The 14,837-nt window shown below is 37.8% G+C and overlaps 1 protein-coding gene across 2 annotated transcripts; it reads right to left on the reverse strand.

The window, feature by feature from the left end:
• Positions 1-207: 207 nt before the first annotated feature.
• Positions 208-13,957, reverse strand: LOC109071142 (CMP-N-acetylneuraminate-beta-galactosamide-alpha-2,3-sialyltransferase 1-like). 2 transcript variants are annotated; one of them, XM_042745590.1, is made up of 7 exons: positions 13,276-13,957; positions 10,905-11,231; positions 7,382-7,569; positions 5,905-6,084; positions 1,651-1,696; positions 1,352-1,471; positions 209-892 (listed from the first exon to the last, which is right to left on the reverse strand). In XM_042745590.1, the coding sequence occupies exons 2-7, from the start codon at positions 11,175-11,177 to the stop codon at positions 728-730; spliced, it is 972 nt and encodes a 323-aa protein (XP_042601524.1). In that variant the 5' UTR covers positions 11,178-11,231; positions 13,276-13,957; the 3' UTR covers positions 209-727. The 2 variants fall into 2 exon arrangements, with proteins under 2 accessions (XP_042601525.1, XP_042601524.1); XM_042745591.1 differs by lacking the exon at positions 13,276-13,957 and having other exon boundaries at positions 208-892; positions 10,905-11,587.
• Positions 13,958-14,837: the final 880 nt, after the last annotated feature.

The following is a 14,837-nucleotide window of genomic DNA, read 5'->3' on the forward strand; positions in this document are numbered from 1 at the left end:
GTTATTTGGAAATGCAATGATTTCTGTATATTGTTTAATTTTTGTATTGTAAGTTAAAACTTAAAAACATTGTTTATTTTTGCAAAGCAACTAATTTCTAAATGACAGAAATTCTTTATAATTTTGTTAATGAAAATAAAATGTTCTATACTAAATGTACTTTTTTTTTTTACAACTAATTACAAAATTGCTTCAATTCAACACCAGAAAAACAACATAAAAATTAAATGAACAATACATAAAACAGATTAAACAAGATAAAACAAAAATCTGGAAGGGCTGCCACAATAGAAAGCCTGGTATGGTCTCTGGCAGGCTTTTACCCTTACTGTTTACACAGGACTCCATTTCCCATAACCCTCTGCCTAGGAACCAATATAGGAGTCCTCCTGTTTCCTGTCAGGAGGACTATAAAGGTTGCACTCATACATACTTATTTATTAAATTTACATTATATATAGTTGTTTATAATTCATATAATACATTCATATACTTATTATATGAAGTGACAATTTATTTTAAGCTTCACATTTAAATTAAACTAAATATATGTATAGCCATGGCATAATTTCATTTGGTGTCATTGAGTGGAGCTCAAATGAAAATTCCCTAAAGTTGATCTCTTGATAGGAATCTCAACTGAAAATCTTTGCTGCACAAATCTGCAAAATTCAATATTCGATATCGCAATGCAATGCAATATTGTGCAGTAGAGAGTGTTTCTGCTTCATGTCCAACCCTTGTGAATCAAAATCTTGCTTTCCTGTAGGAGCCGATGAATTGTTTCATTTTCAAATGTTCCACCATGAACGCTGTTTTCATATGACAATGTTTTATCAAAATAATGATGCCATTTTCCACCACTTGTAGCTCCAAACCCAAAAACATTCACCTGTAAGAGAAAGAGTTATCCATACATTATTAATTTCTTTGTCATTGTGAAGAAATTTTTCTTATTCAAGATAAAAAAACAAACAAACTTTTATTAGTTGAGAAAACATGCAAAAGTAAAAGCCCTATTTTAAAAAGAATGTGAGAAAAATGTATTCATCCAAAAATAATATTAAATTCAGTTTATTTTTTCTCTTTCATTAAACAATATTGAGGATGGTATTGCTGAAAATTTAGGATATGGCACTAGGATATGGTTCATCTCCTCTTGTTTCATTGCTAACACTTTCATGAAGGGCCTTTTGTTTTGTGTAAACCGTCTGGACTCTTATTCATGCTTAAACCCACAGTTAAATATTTGCTGTCATCCGGGGGCTCTATTCTGATTCCTTTGAATCTCTCTGGCACTCCCTCAACGATGACGCCAATACAACGCCACAACTCAGAATGGGAGTTTTACCTCATCACAGATGTGAAGAGCGAATATCAGTGTTAAGAAACCAGTGGATGGATATCTGCCATGCCTTTCTGCCCAGTTATCATAGACATATCTTATGAATTCTGGGTGGAGGATCATCACCTAAAAACGATGACAAATATAAAACAGGACGTTTATAAAACATGCATTTATAATATGATGTCTTGAGTCTACAGTATCAGTATTTCAATCAGATAATATCAGTAAGATATGCAAATCAAAACAAATTAACATCTATTATTTGACTGATTGGTTGATTTCATGAGGTTTGTGTTATTCACCTTGTCCTTATCTGCTTTGATAGTAGATGGCACTTGTACATATGTTCTGAATAATCAAACAAATAAATTCAGATCAAAATTCTAATTAAAAAATGACGTTAGTTTTACTAAATGATTTTACTGAAATTTCATCGTAGATTTTTACTGCTGATCTTTATTGTCACATTCCCTGTTTGTGTCTTTTATGCTGACATAATAAAACCCTCTTCCGTTAAAGTCACAATTCTTATTCATGCAGTTATAACTACTCAAAATCGATTTAAAATACATTTGTAAATGAGTTATTAGTCATTAACAAATCCCTTTATAAACCCTCTACAAAGGCAACCTTAATGTAGTGTAGTGGACGCGACAAAGTGACCGTTGCTGAACTTTGTGTCATTACGCAGTGTTGGGAGTAACGGGTTACAAAAGTAATGCATTACAGTTACAGATTACAATTTTAAGGCATTACTAATTATTTTTCAGTAATATTTTACTTGGTACATGTTCAGTAACGCTTGTGTTACAACACACTTTTAGCCCAAAATGTAATTGTTAAAAAAAAAAAACGGCAAGACCGCGAGAATCTGGAACTTCAAATTGTGTGACGTCGTCCAGTGAAGGTGTGTTTAGGGCGGGTTTTACAGGAGTGCCGCGAGGCTACTGGGCCGACAGTGGGAACGCGGCATGATTTCGGCCTCTGTGCTTGAGGTCCATGGCTATTAGCCCTGCCCGGCTTGCTGTAAGACCCCTGGTCGCACTGGCCAGAGGAAAAGCAGCTAATGGGTGAAGATGGCAGAAGACTGTATGTGCACGAGATGGAAGTATGCGCATCTTGTCATGGCATTAGAATTTACATATAGTCCTGTTGTGTTTAATATGAATAGACCCAAGCTATTCACAGATATTGGCAGATAATCACTTTACCTCTACCAAACTTTTAACAGATTTGGCAACAGTTTGTGATTCTGGCTGTCATCCTTTCTTGCATTGTCTTGAGCCTTCACTTTGCCAAATATAAGCTATATTGTTAGTAGCCTGGATAGCCCACAGTCATTATTCTACACCATATCGCCCTCAACTGGATGTAAAATGCTCTGCAGTACATTTTGTCATTTTAGAATGAAGGGTTAGTTCACCCAAAAATGAAAATTAGCTTGTGTTTTATTCACCTTCGAAGCATCCTATGTGTATATGACTTTCTTCTTTCAGACGAATCTAGTCGGAGTTATATAAAAAATTGTCCTGGCTATTCCAAGCTCTATCATTGCAGTCAGCAGGTGTTGCAGTTGAACAGTCCACATGTCGTCAAATAAAGCACACATCCATAATAAAATGTACTTCACACGGGGGTGAATAAAGGCCTCTCGTAGCAAATCCATGTGTTTTTGAAAGAAAAATATCCATATTTCAAACGTAATAAACACTTTTCTCTCACTTATGGTATCGGTCATAGGCGGAACGGTGGATGACGCAGGATGTATGTGCAGTGCGCGCGTCTCTGAGAAATGCTAGTGTCGCGAGATTAATTATAGGAGCAAAGGAAGCAAAGTTTCCTTACTTTAGCAAAGGAAAACCAGTCTCCTCTTGCCTTATATTAGCCGCATTTCCACTGTCGGGCCAGTGTGAGCCAGGGCTTAAAACGGGCCGGGCGGGGCTAATAGCCTCGGGTCAGTAGCACGAGGCCAGAATAGCGCAGCGTTTCCACAGTCGGGGCAGAAGCTCCGCTGCGCGTCACTAAAACCCGCCCTTTACACGCCTCTCAGGAGCAACGTCATGCAACCCCATCGTTTCACCAACAAAGAGAAGTTATCAGAAAACTAATCAGAAATAAGTCACTGGAACATGCGCGATCACAAAACGAACACGATAACAGCGGCCTTTTGTTTGCATGCTTTCTTAAATATTCAAATTCAAAAGCATCGATGTTTTACTATAAGTGATACATTGAGCATAATTAATCAATTTATCAGGACTCAAAATTAATCACACAGAAATAAATGTATTTCTATTTTATTTAATTATTTTTAACGCTTATGAAAATAGCCTGCTTATTCAGTCGAGACTTTCTGTTTATTTGTAGCCACAGTAGCCTATATACGTCGCATTTAGAATGAATGATAATAACTCTATTTTTATAAAAGCTCCCAAACAAAAATCATTATTATATTTTGATGACATGCTGCCCGGAGCTAAACTCTCGAGACGAGACTTATGACATAAAATATGTTACTAAATAAATACACAATTGTGATAGAGAATAAGAAGCTGATGTCTGATTTCTCCCAGTGGTTGCATTTACCATGTTTATTATGGTAACGTAAATGTTTAGCGTGCATAGTCTTTTGCATTGCTTATAAATATTTCTGCCTTTTATGATGATTATAATCCACATCGGATCGCGTTATTTCAAACACTCGCTGCTGACTGAAAGTAAGTTTTGAGCTCAGCTTATTTTTAAGTTTTTCATGTTGATGTATAGCTGTTATCTTTCTGAAATGATCCGCGGCTCTGACGCGCTCCAGACGCGGATAAACTACGCCTTTGTTCATAACCACTCCTCTAGCCCCAGCTGGCCCGCTTTGGCCCAAGGGTTTCGTCGGGCCAAAAAAGCCTGGCCGTTGGCCCCGAGGAAGCCCCGACGAGGCACGATCAAGCCCCGGAAGTGACAGTGGAAACGCGACTGGCCCTGGCACGCACTATCACGCCCGCTTTAAGCCCGACAGGCTACTGAAATCCTCCAACATTTTTCTTTGCATATCTTCGGTTTGTACTTCTAATTTATGACCAGCATTTTGTTTAGTTCTCTCTCTGCATTTGCCACTAATCACGCAATGCATACATGCTGCGTCATCCGCCGACACGGCTTCTGCATATGACCGATGTCGGAAGTGATAGAAAAGTGTTTATTACATTTGAAATATGGATATTTTTCTTACAAGAACACATGGATTCGCTACAGGAGGCCTTTATTCACCCCCCGGATCCGTGTGAAGCACGTTTTTATTATGGATGCGCATGCTTTATTTGACGATTTGTGGACTGTTCAACTGCAACACCCGTTGACTGCAATGATAGAGGTTGGAATAGCCAGGACAATTTTTTAAATAGTTTTGACTGGATTCGCCTGAAAGAAGAAAGTCATATACACCTAGGATGCTTCGAGGGTGAATCTGGGCGAGTAAAACACAAGCCAGTTTTCATTTTTGGGTAAACTAACCCTTTACGTTCTAGCCTACTTCTGTAGTTATTTTGGTGAAAGTAACTCAAAAGTAATACAGGAGTCATGTAACACATTATAATTCTGAGACAGTAATATTGTAAGGTAAGGAATTACATTTAAATAACAGTTACAAGTAATCTATAATGTATTACAGTTTGGAAGTAACTTGCACAACACTGTCAGTATGTCATAAATAGAATTAGGTAGCAGTTTAATGTCGGGGATTTGTTGTGTCACACCGCATCCAGCACCGTAGACAGCATCACTGATAATAATGAGTTCTACAGTATTTTGTTGCGCCACACCTCTCGCGTCCGGTGTAGACACTGTGTGGGCCTGTTAACTTTAGCCACATTTGTCATGGAACTTGATAACTAGCACATTATTAGGAAAGGCTATTTGCGAAGATTCATAAAAAATTTATACTTGCTTCTTCTGTTGGTGAAGCTACCATCCATCCTTCAGGAACAACTTTTTAGCACAACCTGCTTTGTATTGACCCTCGTTTACAAAAGAAGTCTGGTGTAAAATGATAGGCGCAAACAAATGCTTTTAGGTAGATCGGGGGTTGCACTCCCTTCAAAAACAAAAGTAATCCACTGCGTCTTCAGTGGCTCAGATGTCAGGAATAAATGACAACTGCTATATTCATTAATACATCCAACAACAAAACGCCTCAATTGCTTAGGAGACATTCTTGTCCTCACCTGCTCTGGCATCGAAACAATGGCGGACTGATGAAAGCTCACTCAGGGCGGGTCTGTGATAAAACGCCAGTGTCAATAAACACTCGTGGGAGGGGCCTTGGCCTGTGTGACATCACTCTGCCAAGAGTCTGAGAATGGCTTGATCTGAGAAAGTGCTTATGATTTGTTGGGATTTTAAAAAAGCACTGGGTGGATTTTTAGCATCGTAGGGTGGTTGTGTACACACACCGCCAACACACATTTATGTTCAAACACCATGTAAAAGTGAATTTTGCATCTAATGTCCCCTTTAAATCACCTAGTTTACAGTCTTGTATTTATAAATGTATGGTTAATTCTCACTGTGTGATGTTTTTAGTGGTGAAGGCACTGATGAGCCACTGAATGTCCAGAATCTTAAAGGGAAGAAGCACCAGATGGGTGGAGTTGTCTAAGTCTATGGCGCTCTCAGGATACACAATCCGGTGAGTCGTCTTTGACCCCACATCCTTCTCATAACCTTTTGACGGGCCTTTATTGATCCTGAAAGAAAAACACTAAGGAGATTGAGGTGTGCATGATATTCTAATGAAAAGCCTTTGAGGCATCTACTCTGATCTCGTGACTCATGGCAGTGGTATTTTATAGTACTGAGACACTGTTATGAAAATGTTTTGTTTTTTTATGGTTGTAGATTCAGTTAGAGGAGTAGTTCACTTCAAACCTCTGATTCCGCCTAAAATATGAGTCATCTATTGAGAAATGTATTTAATTTTTTAGATATCTAATTATCTTATATATATATATATATATCTATATATTATATATATATATATATATATATATATATATATGTATATATATATATTATATATATATATATATCGTGTATATGTATATGTATATATATATATATATATGTATTATATATATATATATATATATATATATATATATCATATATATATATGTATATATATATATATATATATATATATATATATGTATATATATATATGTATATATATATATATATATAAACACAGCTTTTTACTTCAAAAGACATTAACTGATGAACTGGAGTCATGTGGATTATTCTGATGGTTCTATCAGCTGTTTGGACTCTCATTCTGATGGCACCCATTTACTGAAGAGGATCCACTGGTGAACAAGGGATTTCAATCAGGACCACTTCCGTCAAGTATATTTATGACAATTATATTGCATACAGTTAGTGTTGGTGGTATGGTTATGTTCTGGGCAACACTCCACACGCCTGTCCATGCAGCCATGCTTGGACAGAGCGGGGAGAGCAGCAAGACAACCCCCCCTGGGGTACAGAACAGAACCATTATATGCATACATAATTACAATTCACTATTACATGAGTTGTAAACGAAATGTGATAGAGACTGCTTCCAATGAAGAGACTGTAAAGAAAGAACAAAGTTAGATCGGATTACAGGTTCAGTTGGTGGAGTTGGGGTTGGAGGAGGGAGTTAATTACAAGCAGCGATGCGACGGAAGAGACGCTGAAGAATGGGAATTTAAATAGACCGCATGTGATAGGTGTCAAGACTGGATTGGATTTCTAAATGTCAAAGCTAAATTTCTCCAGATATGTTCTGATGAAGAAACAGACTTTATTCCTTTACTTTAACTACACCTTTAACTAAGGCATTCACAGTCTTTGATATTAAATGCACAACATATACATCCCATCCATACTGATGCTTCTTTACTCTCAAAACCCTGTTCAATTTGAAGAGTGATAGACAATCTTAAAGTAACTAAAAAAAGAAAAGATAAAAAAGCACAGTTTGACAATCTTATTTACTACCTTATGACAAAGTCATGGAAATCTATGAGAGGCCCATAATTGGATCCCAGCAGGTTCCCGGAGTTTCCCACCACAGCACAGGTTCTGCAGCGATCTGAACCGGTGTCTGAGTAGTGCTCTTTATCAGGGAAGAGAGAAAACACCTGATCCACCACCTCTGCGTAGTTGCCAGCATCTGATTGTAGCTCCTGTGTGATATTTTTAAAGATTTAGCATCAGAATTAAGTATAATATCCACTCCAGTAAAAGTGTTTATACTGCAGAAGTGTACTATTTCAAGAGGTTTTCATTGCCTTATGATTATAAGTTGTCATAATGTGTATATTTACAATACAATACAATGTTTATTTATATAGCACATTTAAAACAACCGAAGTCGACCAAAGTCCTGCACAGAGTATTTACTTAACAATGAGGTTTTAAGTCAAAAGTCAAATTACACATATGTAGGGCTGCCCTCGACTAAAGATTTTTCTGGTCGACTAGAAGTCGTTCATTTTAAGCATTAGTCAACTTATTGCACATTTATTAATAAACCATTTGTCACGGGGTGACTAGCAACAGGTGGAACCACTTCTCGTCGAGGATGTTTCCCGGTCTGAGTAGTTCCGGTGTGACACCTGGCCGGTTCCAGTTGCCCCATGAGCTATGCTCAGACGCCCGGATCAAATGAAGAAACGAGTAACAGGTGTGCGATGAGAGGGCAGCGATCGGTGATGCGACAGGTTTTATTAATCAGTGTTTGAGTGTATTATACAGAGCTGTGAGTTATGCATCCCCTACTTCCCTGACTGCCTGGAAGAGAAGCCATATCCGCATACCCACCTTGTTTGGCCTGGAGCTGCCCAGTTAGTGACGTGAGTCATCTCTCCTTTGCTCTCCTGACCTGGTTGGAAGAGAAGTCACACCTGTATACTCACCATTGCCTGGCCTGGAGTCAATTGTTGAAGACGTGACGCTGTCCTCTTTCGCTGTTCCGGTCTGTCTGGAAGAGGAGCCGTGCTTGCATACTCACCATTATCTGGCCTGGAGCCAGCTGTTGGAAACAGGAAGTCATCCCCCCTTCGCTGCTCTGGTCTGCTTGGAAGAGGAGCCATACCCGTATACCCACCTTGTCCGGCCTGGAGCTGCCCTGTTAATGACGTGAGTTATCTCTCCCTTGCTTTCCCTGAACTGTCTGGAAGAGGAACTATTATCTGTATACTCACCATTATTTGGCCTGGAGCCGATCTGTTGAAATTGAGAGACACCTCCCCCACCCCCCTGTTGCTTGGCCTGCTTGAAGAGCAGCTACCCCCTGTCTGCCTAATATTGTCCGGCTTGGAGCCGATCCAGTAATAAAGAGGACTTGTATTCACGTGTTCACCATCATACAGTTCAAAAAGGGGATCTTCCAGTTATATACTTACCCCGTGGAGAAGAGGAGTACCAGGATTCTGAGGAGAAGAAGAGGTCGACGAGTGATGTTTTATTTAGGAAATTACTTTTAATTAAATAAAGATGAACTTTGTACCTTCTAGACTTGTCTTGTCTCTGGTGTACTCTGATAGCTCCTCGAGGTGGTGCAGGGTATAGGGGCAGGGTGTAAGGTTCCGGTCCGCCCCGGCCTGTGACACATTTAAATCATTATAATAAGCCTTTTGCCTACATAGCCTTTAAGTGCTCAAGTACACGCATAGAGCTTGCCAAAACGCACAGCAGAAGTAATGATTTTGAATGTGTCAGGGAAGAACAGTAAGGAGGCTGCATTAAAATTTTAATAATTTGTTGATACACTATAGTGCTTTCTCTGTTTTCTGCATATGAGATGAAGTCGGCGACACTGACTCATCATCTCCGCAGTAGTGATGTCCCTGTATGCATGTTTCATACGGATTACATAATCAGAGAATATTTGTTTTCTATTTAAATTGGTTCATTTGAAAGTAGACATTTCGCTCTCTATAGATATATTTTTCATGTCTGTAAGACATATATACACAGAGTTTTTGAGTTTTGCACTCAAGTTCCCAGTAGAAAGGCATCTCTGTCTGTCATGCAGTGGGTCGCTGTGATTTTGCCAAGTAAAACATGTTCCTGGATCAACATCTTTTGTTGATCCTGGATCAACATTACTGTACAAAAATATAGGCTTAAGCCAATCCCTACCCCTACACTTAAACCTACCCATAATTTATTCCTAAAATCAGTGTAAACTGATAGCTGATTAACAAGGGTGTAGAAGCACCTAACCCTGATCATAAGCCTAAAAATATATTTCCTGAAAGGTTATACCTCAATTCTGATTGGTTGATTGGAATGTTGATCCAGGAACATGTTGTACTTGGTGAAACACAGACACTTCAATAGCGCACATTTCTTTAGGTTAATATTAGATTGAGCAGCCATGTAAAGTTGCTAATACTTACATATTTCAGATGATAAGTCATATTTGAGGTCGATGAATGAGAGGTGAGCGTTTAGATGTCCTGCCCGATGTATTGTATTACCACAGCTGTGGGCAGCTGTGGCCTAATGGTTAGAGACTTGGACTTGTAACCCGAAGGTTGCAGGTTCGAGTCTTGGTGCTGGCAGGAGTTGTAGGTGGGAGGGAGTGAATAAACAGCACTCTCTTCCACCCTCAATACCCATGGCTGAAGTGCCCTTGAGCAAGGCACTGAACCCCCAGTTGCTCCCCGGGCGCTGGATATATAGCTGCCCACTGCTCCGGGTGTGTATTCAAGGTGTGTTCACTTCTCACTGCTGTGTGTGTGCACTTGGATGGGTTAAATGCAGAGCACCAATTTCGAGTATGGGTTACCATACTTGACAAATGTCACGACTTTCACTTTCACTTTTCACAAAGACCGGCCATTAACGATCTGTCTGTCACGGACTGCGTGACTTCGCCTCCGGGTTTTCTTTTTTTTTTTCTGCGACTTAGCCACTAAAAAAAATTTGGTCAACTAACAGTTAGTTGACTATCAGGGGGCAGCCCTACACATATGATTATTTTCTCTAGCAGCGATGTGTTTTTCTTTCTTTCTTTGGGCTGGTGTCAAACATCTAATTCATAGTTTAGGATCATAAATTGGGATAATTTCTGTGAATTTTCTCCTTACACACAATATTTGCTATTAATATTTTTTTTTAAATATTAATCAACAACGGAGGAAAAATAAAGTACACTATGATTGTTTTTTATTTTTTTTTAATTATTAATAAGCAAGGATGCATTCAGTTGAACAAAAGATTTCAAATAAATGTTCTTTTGAACTTTCTATTTATCAATGAATCCTGGAAGGTATCACCGTTTCCACAAAAATATTAAGCAGCAAAACTGGTTTCAGCATTGATAAGAAATGTTTCTTGAGCAGCAAATCAGTAAATTGGAATGATTTTTACTGTATTTTGATCAATTAAATACAGTCTTGATGAGCATAAGAGACTTTAAAGTGGCATGGATTAAAAGACAAAAAACTAATTTTGGGGGTCTTTTTGGTAAGTAAGGGCTGTGTATTGATTTTGCAGTAACCATTCTTACATTCCACCACCTGGAGACATTTGCATTTAATACACTGTTGGTGCTGTTGAGCAGAAGTGGCACGTTGGGATCGTATCGCTCACTAAACCAGTTACTATTTCCTCTGTCTGCCACACAGGTATGGCAAGCACATGGAGATCTTTCAGACACAAAACCGTAGGAACCATAGGTGAAAACCAACACTGAGTTTTGAAAGTACAGAAGTAACAAGAGGGTAGTTGAGCTCAGGAGTGCAGTTATGTAGCAGTGATGTCTCAGTGGTAAAACCACCATCTTTACATCAGCGATGTTGGAGGTTTTGTCACGTCAAACTGAAGTATTACAGACCTGTAGAGGGAAAAGGAGTGGTTTATATTGGGATCCTCAAGATACATCATATAGTATGGTGTGGAAAACAAAAGAAGATATTTTGAAGAATGTTGGAAACCAAATAGTTTTGGGTCCTGTAACAGAGACAGTGGTGTTTTGATTTCTGTAGTATGGACAGAAAGTTCTATGGAAGTCAACAATCCCAAAACTGTTTGGTTACCTGCATTCTTGGAAATACCTTCTTTTGTTTTCCACTGAATACAGAAAGTCACACAGGTTTGGAATAACAAGAGGGTGAGTAAATGAGGACAGAATTTACAAATTGTTTGGATAACACCTTTAAGTGAAACTAAACTCATTCTTTAGTTTCTACATTTTATTTAATTTGCATCAAGAAATCAAACAACAAAATAAAAGTAAATGGATGCTGTTCATATATTACGGAAGTTCTAAGCGGCCATCCATTATAATTTTTTTCCTTTTTGTTTTTTCGTTATAACGACTTAATTTTCTCGTTATCTCGACATAACGAAAGTCGTTTTCTCGTTATAACGACTTAATTTTCTCGTTATCTCGACATAACGAAAGTTTGTTTTCTCGTTATAACGACATGAAAGTTTTACTGTTGCTATAGTAACGAACTCAACTTTGACAGGCACCTGATGGACAGCCATGCAGGCGCTCTTACTGTAGCCTATATTTCAGCAAATTTTGCTTCGCCTAGGTAATAATAACGTCTACAATACTGTATAAATAAAGGCTGATCAATCACTGTTGATTTTTTCCAGAGACAGTACAACGAACGTTTTGTTTTTGTAATTAACATGTTTAAATGGCAACACCGCGCCATTAGAGCTGCTTGGATTAAACTCACTTTTAATTTTCCCTTTATATGAAATAAAATTATATATAATTTGTAATTTGTAGTAGTCATTATGTGGCAGATATCATGTGTTTTACAAGCTTCTGTTTGAAAAGAGCGTTCATGTGTACGTGTAGTGTATGTGTGTGTGTAGAAAAAAAACATTACAACATTACAGAACAAAACTGAATTAAATTAGCCTATGGATTTTACATATACATCACATTTCTCATCAATATGGTTAACAATAAAGATTAGTAATAAGGAAAAGAAGCACATCAGCCTACATCGTTATATCCCGTCCTACTGTAGATAAACAGAACATCTCCACTTATTAACTACCTAATCATTAAATTAAAATTAAATTTAAATTAATCATGAGCCTAAAAGAAGCACAAATATAATATATATTGGTGCAAACAGAATACAGTGATGTCAACCTTGGTTTTGATAAGCAGTTATTGATGAAACAGAATGCGTTGGTAAAACTCATGCATCTAGCAGGAACTTAATACACAAAATATTCATATTGATTCAAGCATTTAACATTTATGAATTAATTAAATGTCAGTAATAAACAAGACTGCACAAATTATAGCGATCACGAGGAAGGTCCGCGTACAGTAAAGTGGATAGTATACAACACCCCATCAGTTATATTCAGGTCTATAGTGCCACCTGCTGGCGCAGTTTTGTAAATTATTAGAGAAAATTAAGTCGTTATAACGAGAAAACGAACTTCGTTATGTCGAGATAACGAGAAAATTAAGTCGTTATAACGAGAAAACGAACTTCGTTATGTCGAGATAACGAGAAAATTAAGTCGTTTATAACGAGAAAAACGACCTTCGTTATGTCGAGATAACGAGCGAGAAAACAAGGAAAAATTAAGTCGTTATAACGAGAAAACAAAAAGAAAAAAAATTATAATGCATGGCCGCTTAGAACTTCCATAATATATGGATAATACAAAACAAACTATTTTATATATTAAATAGATTATATAGAATTATATAGTAGAATATATAGAATACATTTAATTCCTTTAAAAATTGGCTACAGCACCTAAAAATAGTATTATTTGCAGGTGTTGTAGAATGTGAATACATTTAGCCTAAGTTATGTCCTGTGACAACATTTGAAACTGATATGAATTATTCATAAAACTTTTTTCTTAGTAGCCTATAAAAACTGACTTACCTCCTATGGAAGGATCCCTGAAGGTGTATTTCACAGACTCATCAACATACTGGCGTGGTGTCAAAGCTTGGCTTTTTAAACCTATATATAATATGTTAAGACTCTGTTGATGGGGTGTGTTGAGTATCGTAACCAGTTTCATTTACCTGTGTTTAGCAGTAAGGAGGGGTTTATATGTGACTCCCTCCCTCTGGTAACGCCTGGTAATCCACCTGCTGCCTGGTCTCATGAGGATTCATTACATCACATGACAATGCACCATCCTTCCTGAAGATTATCATTTCTAGAGGGATCTTCCTGATCAATTATGCAGTGTAGTTAGGGCCATTCCATAGGTAGAAGGTGAATCAGCTCCAGTGTAAGGCTAAAAGTAGCCTATTGAGAGTTCCATCTATCAACTATGTACATCATAAATCGGTAAAGACACACCTTTTAGCTACCCACCCACACCCTACCCACCCCAATTGTCTATCTATAAATGTGAGTAAAACTAAAGAGCTGGTTGTGGACTTCAGGAATAGGCAGCAGTGGCCCTACACTCTTCTTATGATCAGTGGGACCCCCGTGAAGAGGGTGAGCAGTTTCAAGTACCTTGGTGTAAACATCTCAGAGGACCTGACTTGGTCTACCCACATTCAAACACAGGTAAATAAAGCCAGGCAAAGACTGTACCATCTGCGACAGCTTAGAAAATTCAGGGTCTCACCAGCAATCCTGAAAACTTTCTATTCAGGGGCCATAGAAAGTGTATTGACTCAGTGTATCTCAGTGTGGTATGGGAACAGCTCCAGTGAAGGCTACAAAGCCCTGCAGAGAGTTGTGTGCTTAGCTGAGCACATCTCAGGGTCTGCTTTCCCCTCTCTGCAGGACATCTACCTCAAACGCTGCAAAAGCAGAGCTGTTAAAATCATCAAGGAATCAAACCACTCTAGCAATGGTCTTTTCACTCTGCTGCCATCTGGTAAATGCTTCCGTAGCCTGATGGCAAAAACTGAGAGACTTAGGAGGAGTTTCTTCCCGCAGGCCATCAGGCTCCTTAACTCAAAACCAGCCTCTTAACATCTTAATGACTCCACTTAATAATAACTTAATCAGTAAGATATTCATCATTCTCTACCTTATATTGACAGTGTCACAACTTGTTTGCACATTCGCCTCTTGTACATTCCTGTGGATTTTAATATTTAAGACTACAGTATACTTTCATGCACATTTTATTTTCTATTATATATTTAATTCTACAGTATACTTTTTTATTATATTTCATTCTTATATTTTTATTGTTTACTTTTATTAAATTAAATTTTCATACCTATATTTATGTATATTTTTTGTCTGTGTTGTATTCTTTAATAATTGCACTGTCCATGGAGCAGACCTGACTCACATTTCACTGCTGGTTATATATTCTCTATATAATCGTGTATGTGATGAATACAAATGTTGAATCTTGAACTGCAGTAATGTGTAGGCTACATATGATTATATATAAAATTTATACTTAAATAGACAAAGTCACTTGAAGGGTAAGTCAATATTAGTGTATGTGCATGTGTTTGTCT

Source organism: Cyprinus carpio, chromosome B19 (genome assembly GCF_018340385.1).
Source record: "Cyprinus carpio isolate SPL01 chromosome B19, ASM1834038v1, whole genome shotgun sequence".
Taxonomy (NCBI): Eukaryota; Metazoa; Chordata; class Actinopteri; order Cypriniformes; family Cyprinidae; genus Cyprinus; species Cyprinus carpio.

Coding starts and splice junctions, on each gene's coding strand:
- LOC109071142 (XM_042745591.1), bottom strand. CDS start 11,177: ATGGTGGTTTTACCACTGAGACATCACTGCTACATAACTGCACTCCTG. Junction 6,085..7,381: donor TTCCATGACTTTGTCATAAG/GTAGTAAATAAG, acceptor TTTTTCTTTCAG/GATCAATAAAGGCCCGTCAA. Junction 893..1,351: donor CTCTTCACATCTGTGATGAG/GTAAAACTCCCA, acceptor TTTCTCTTACAG/GTGAATGTTTTTGGGTTTGG.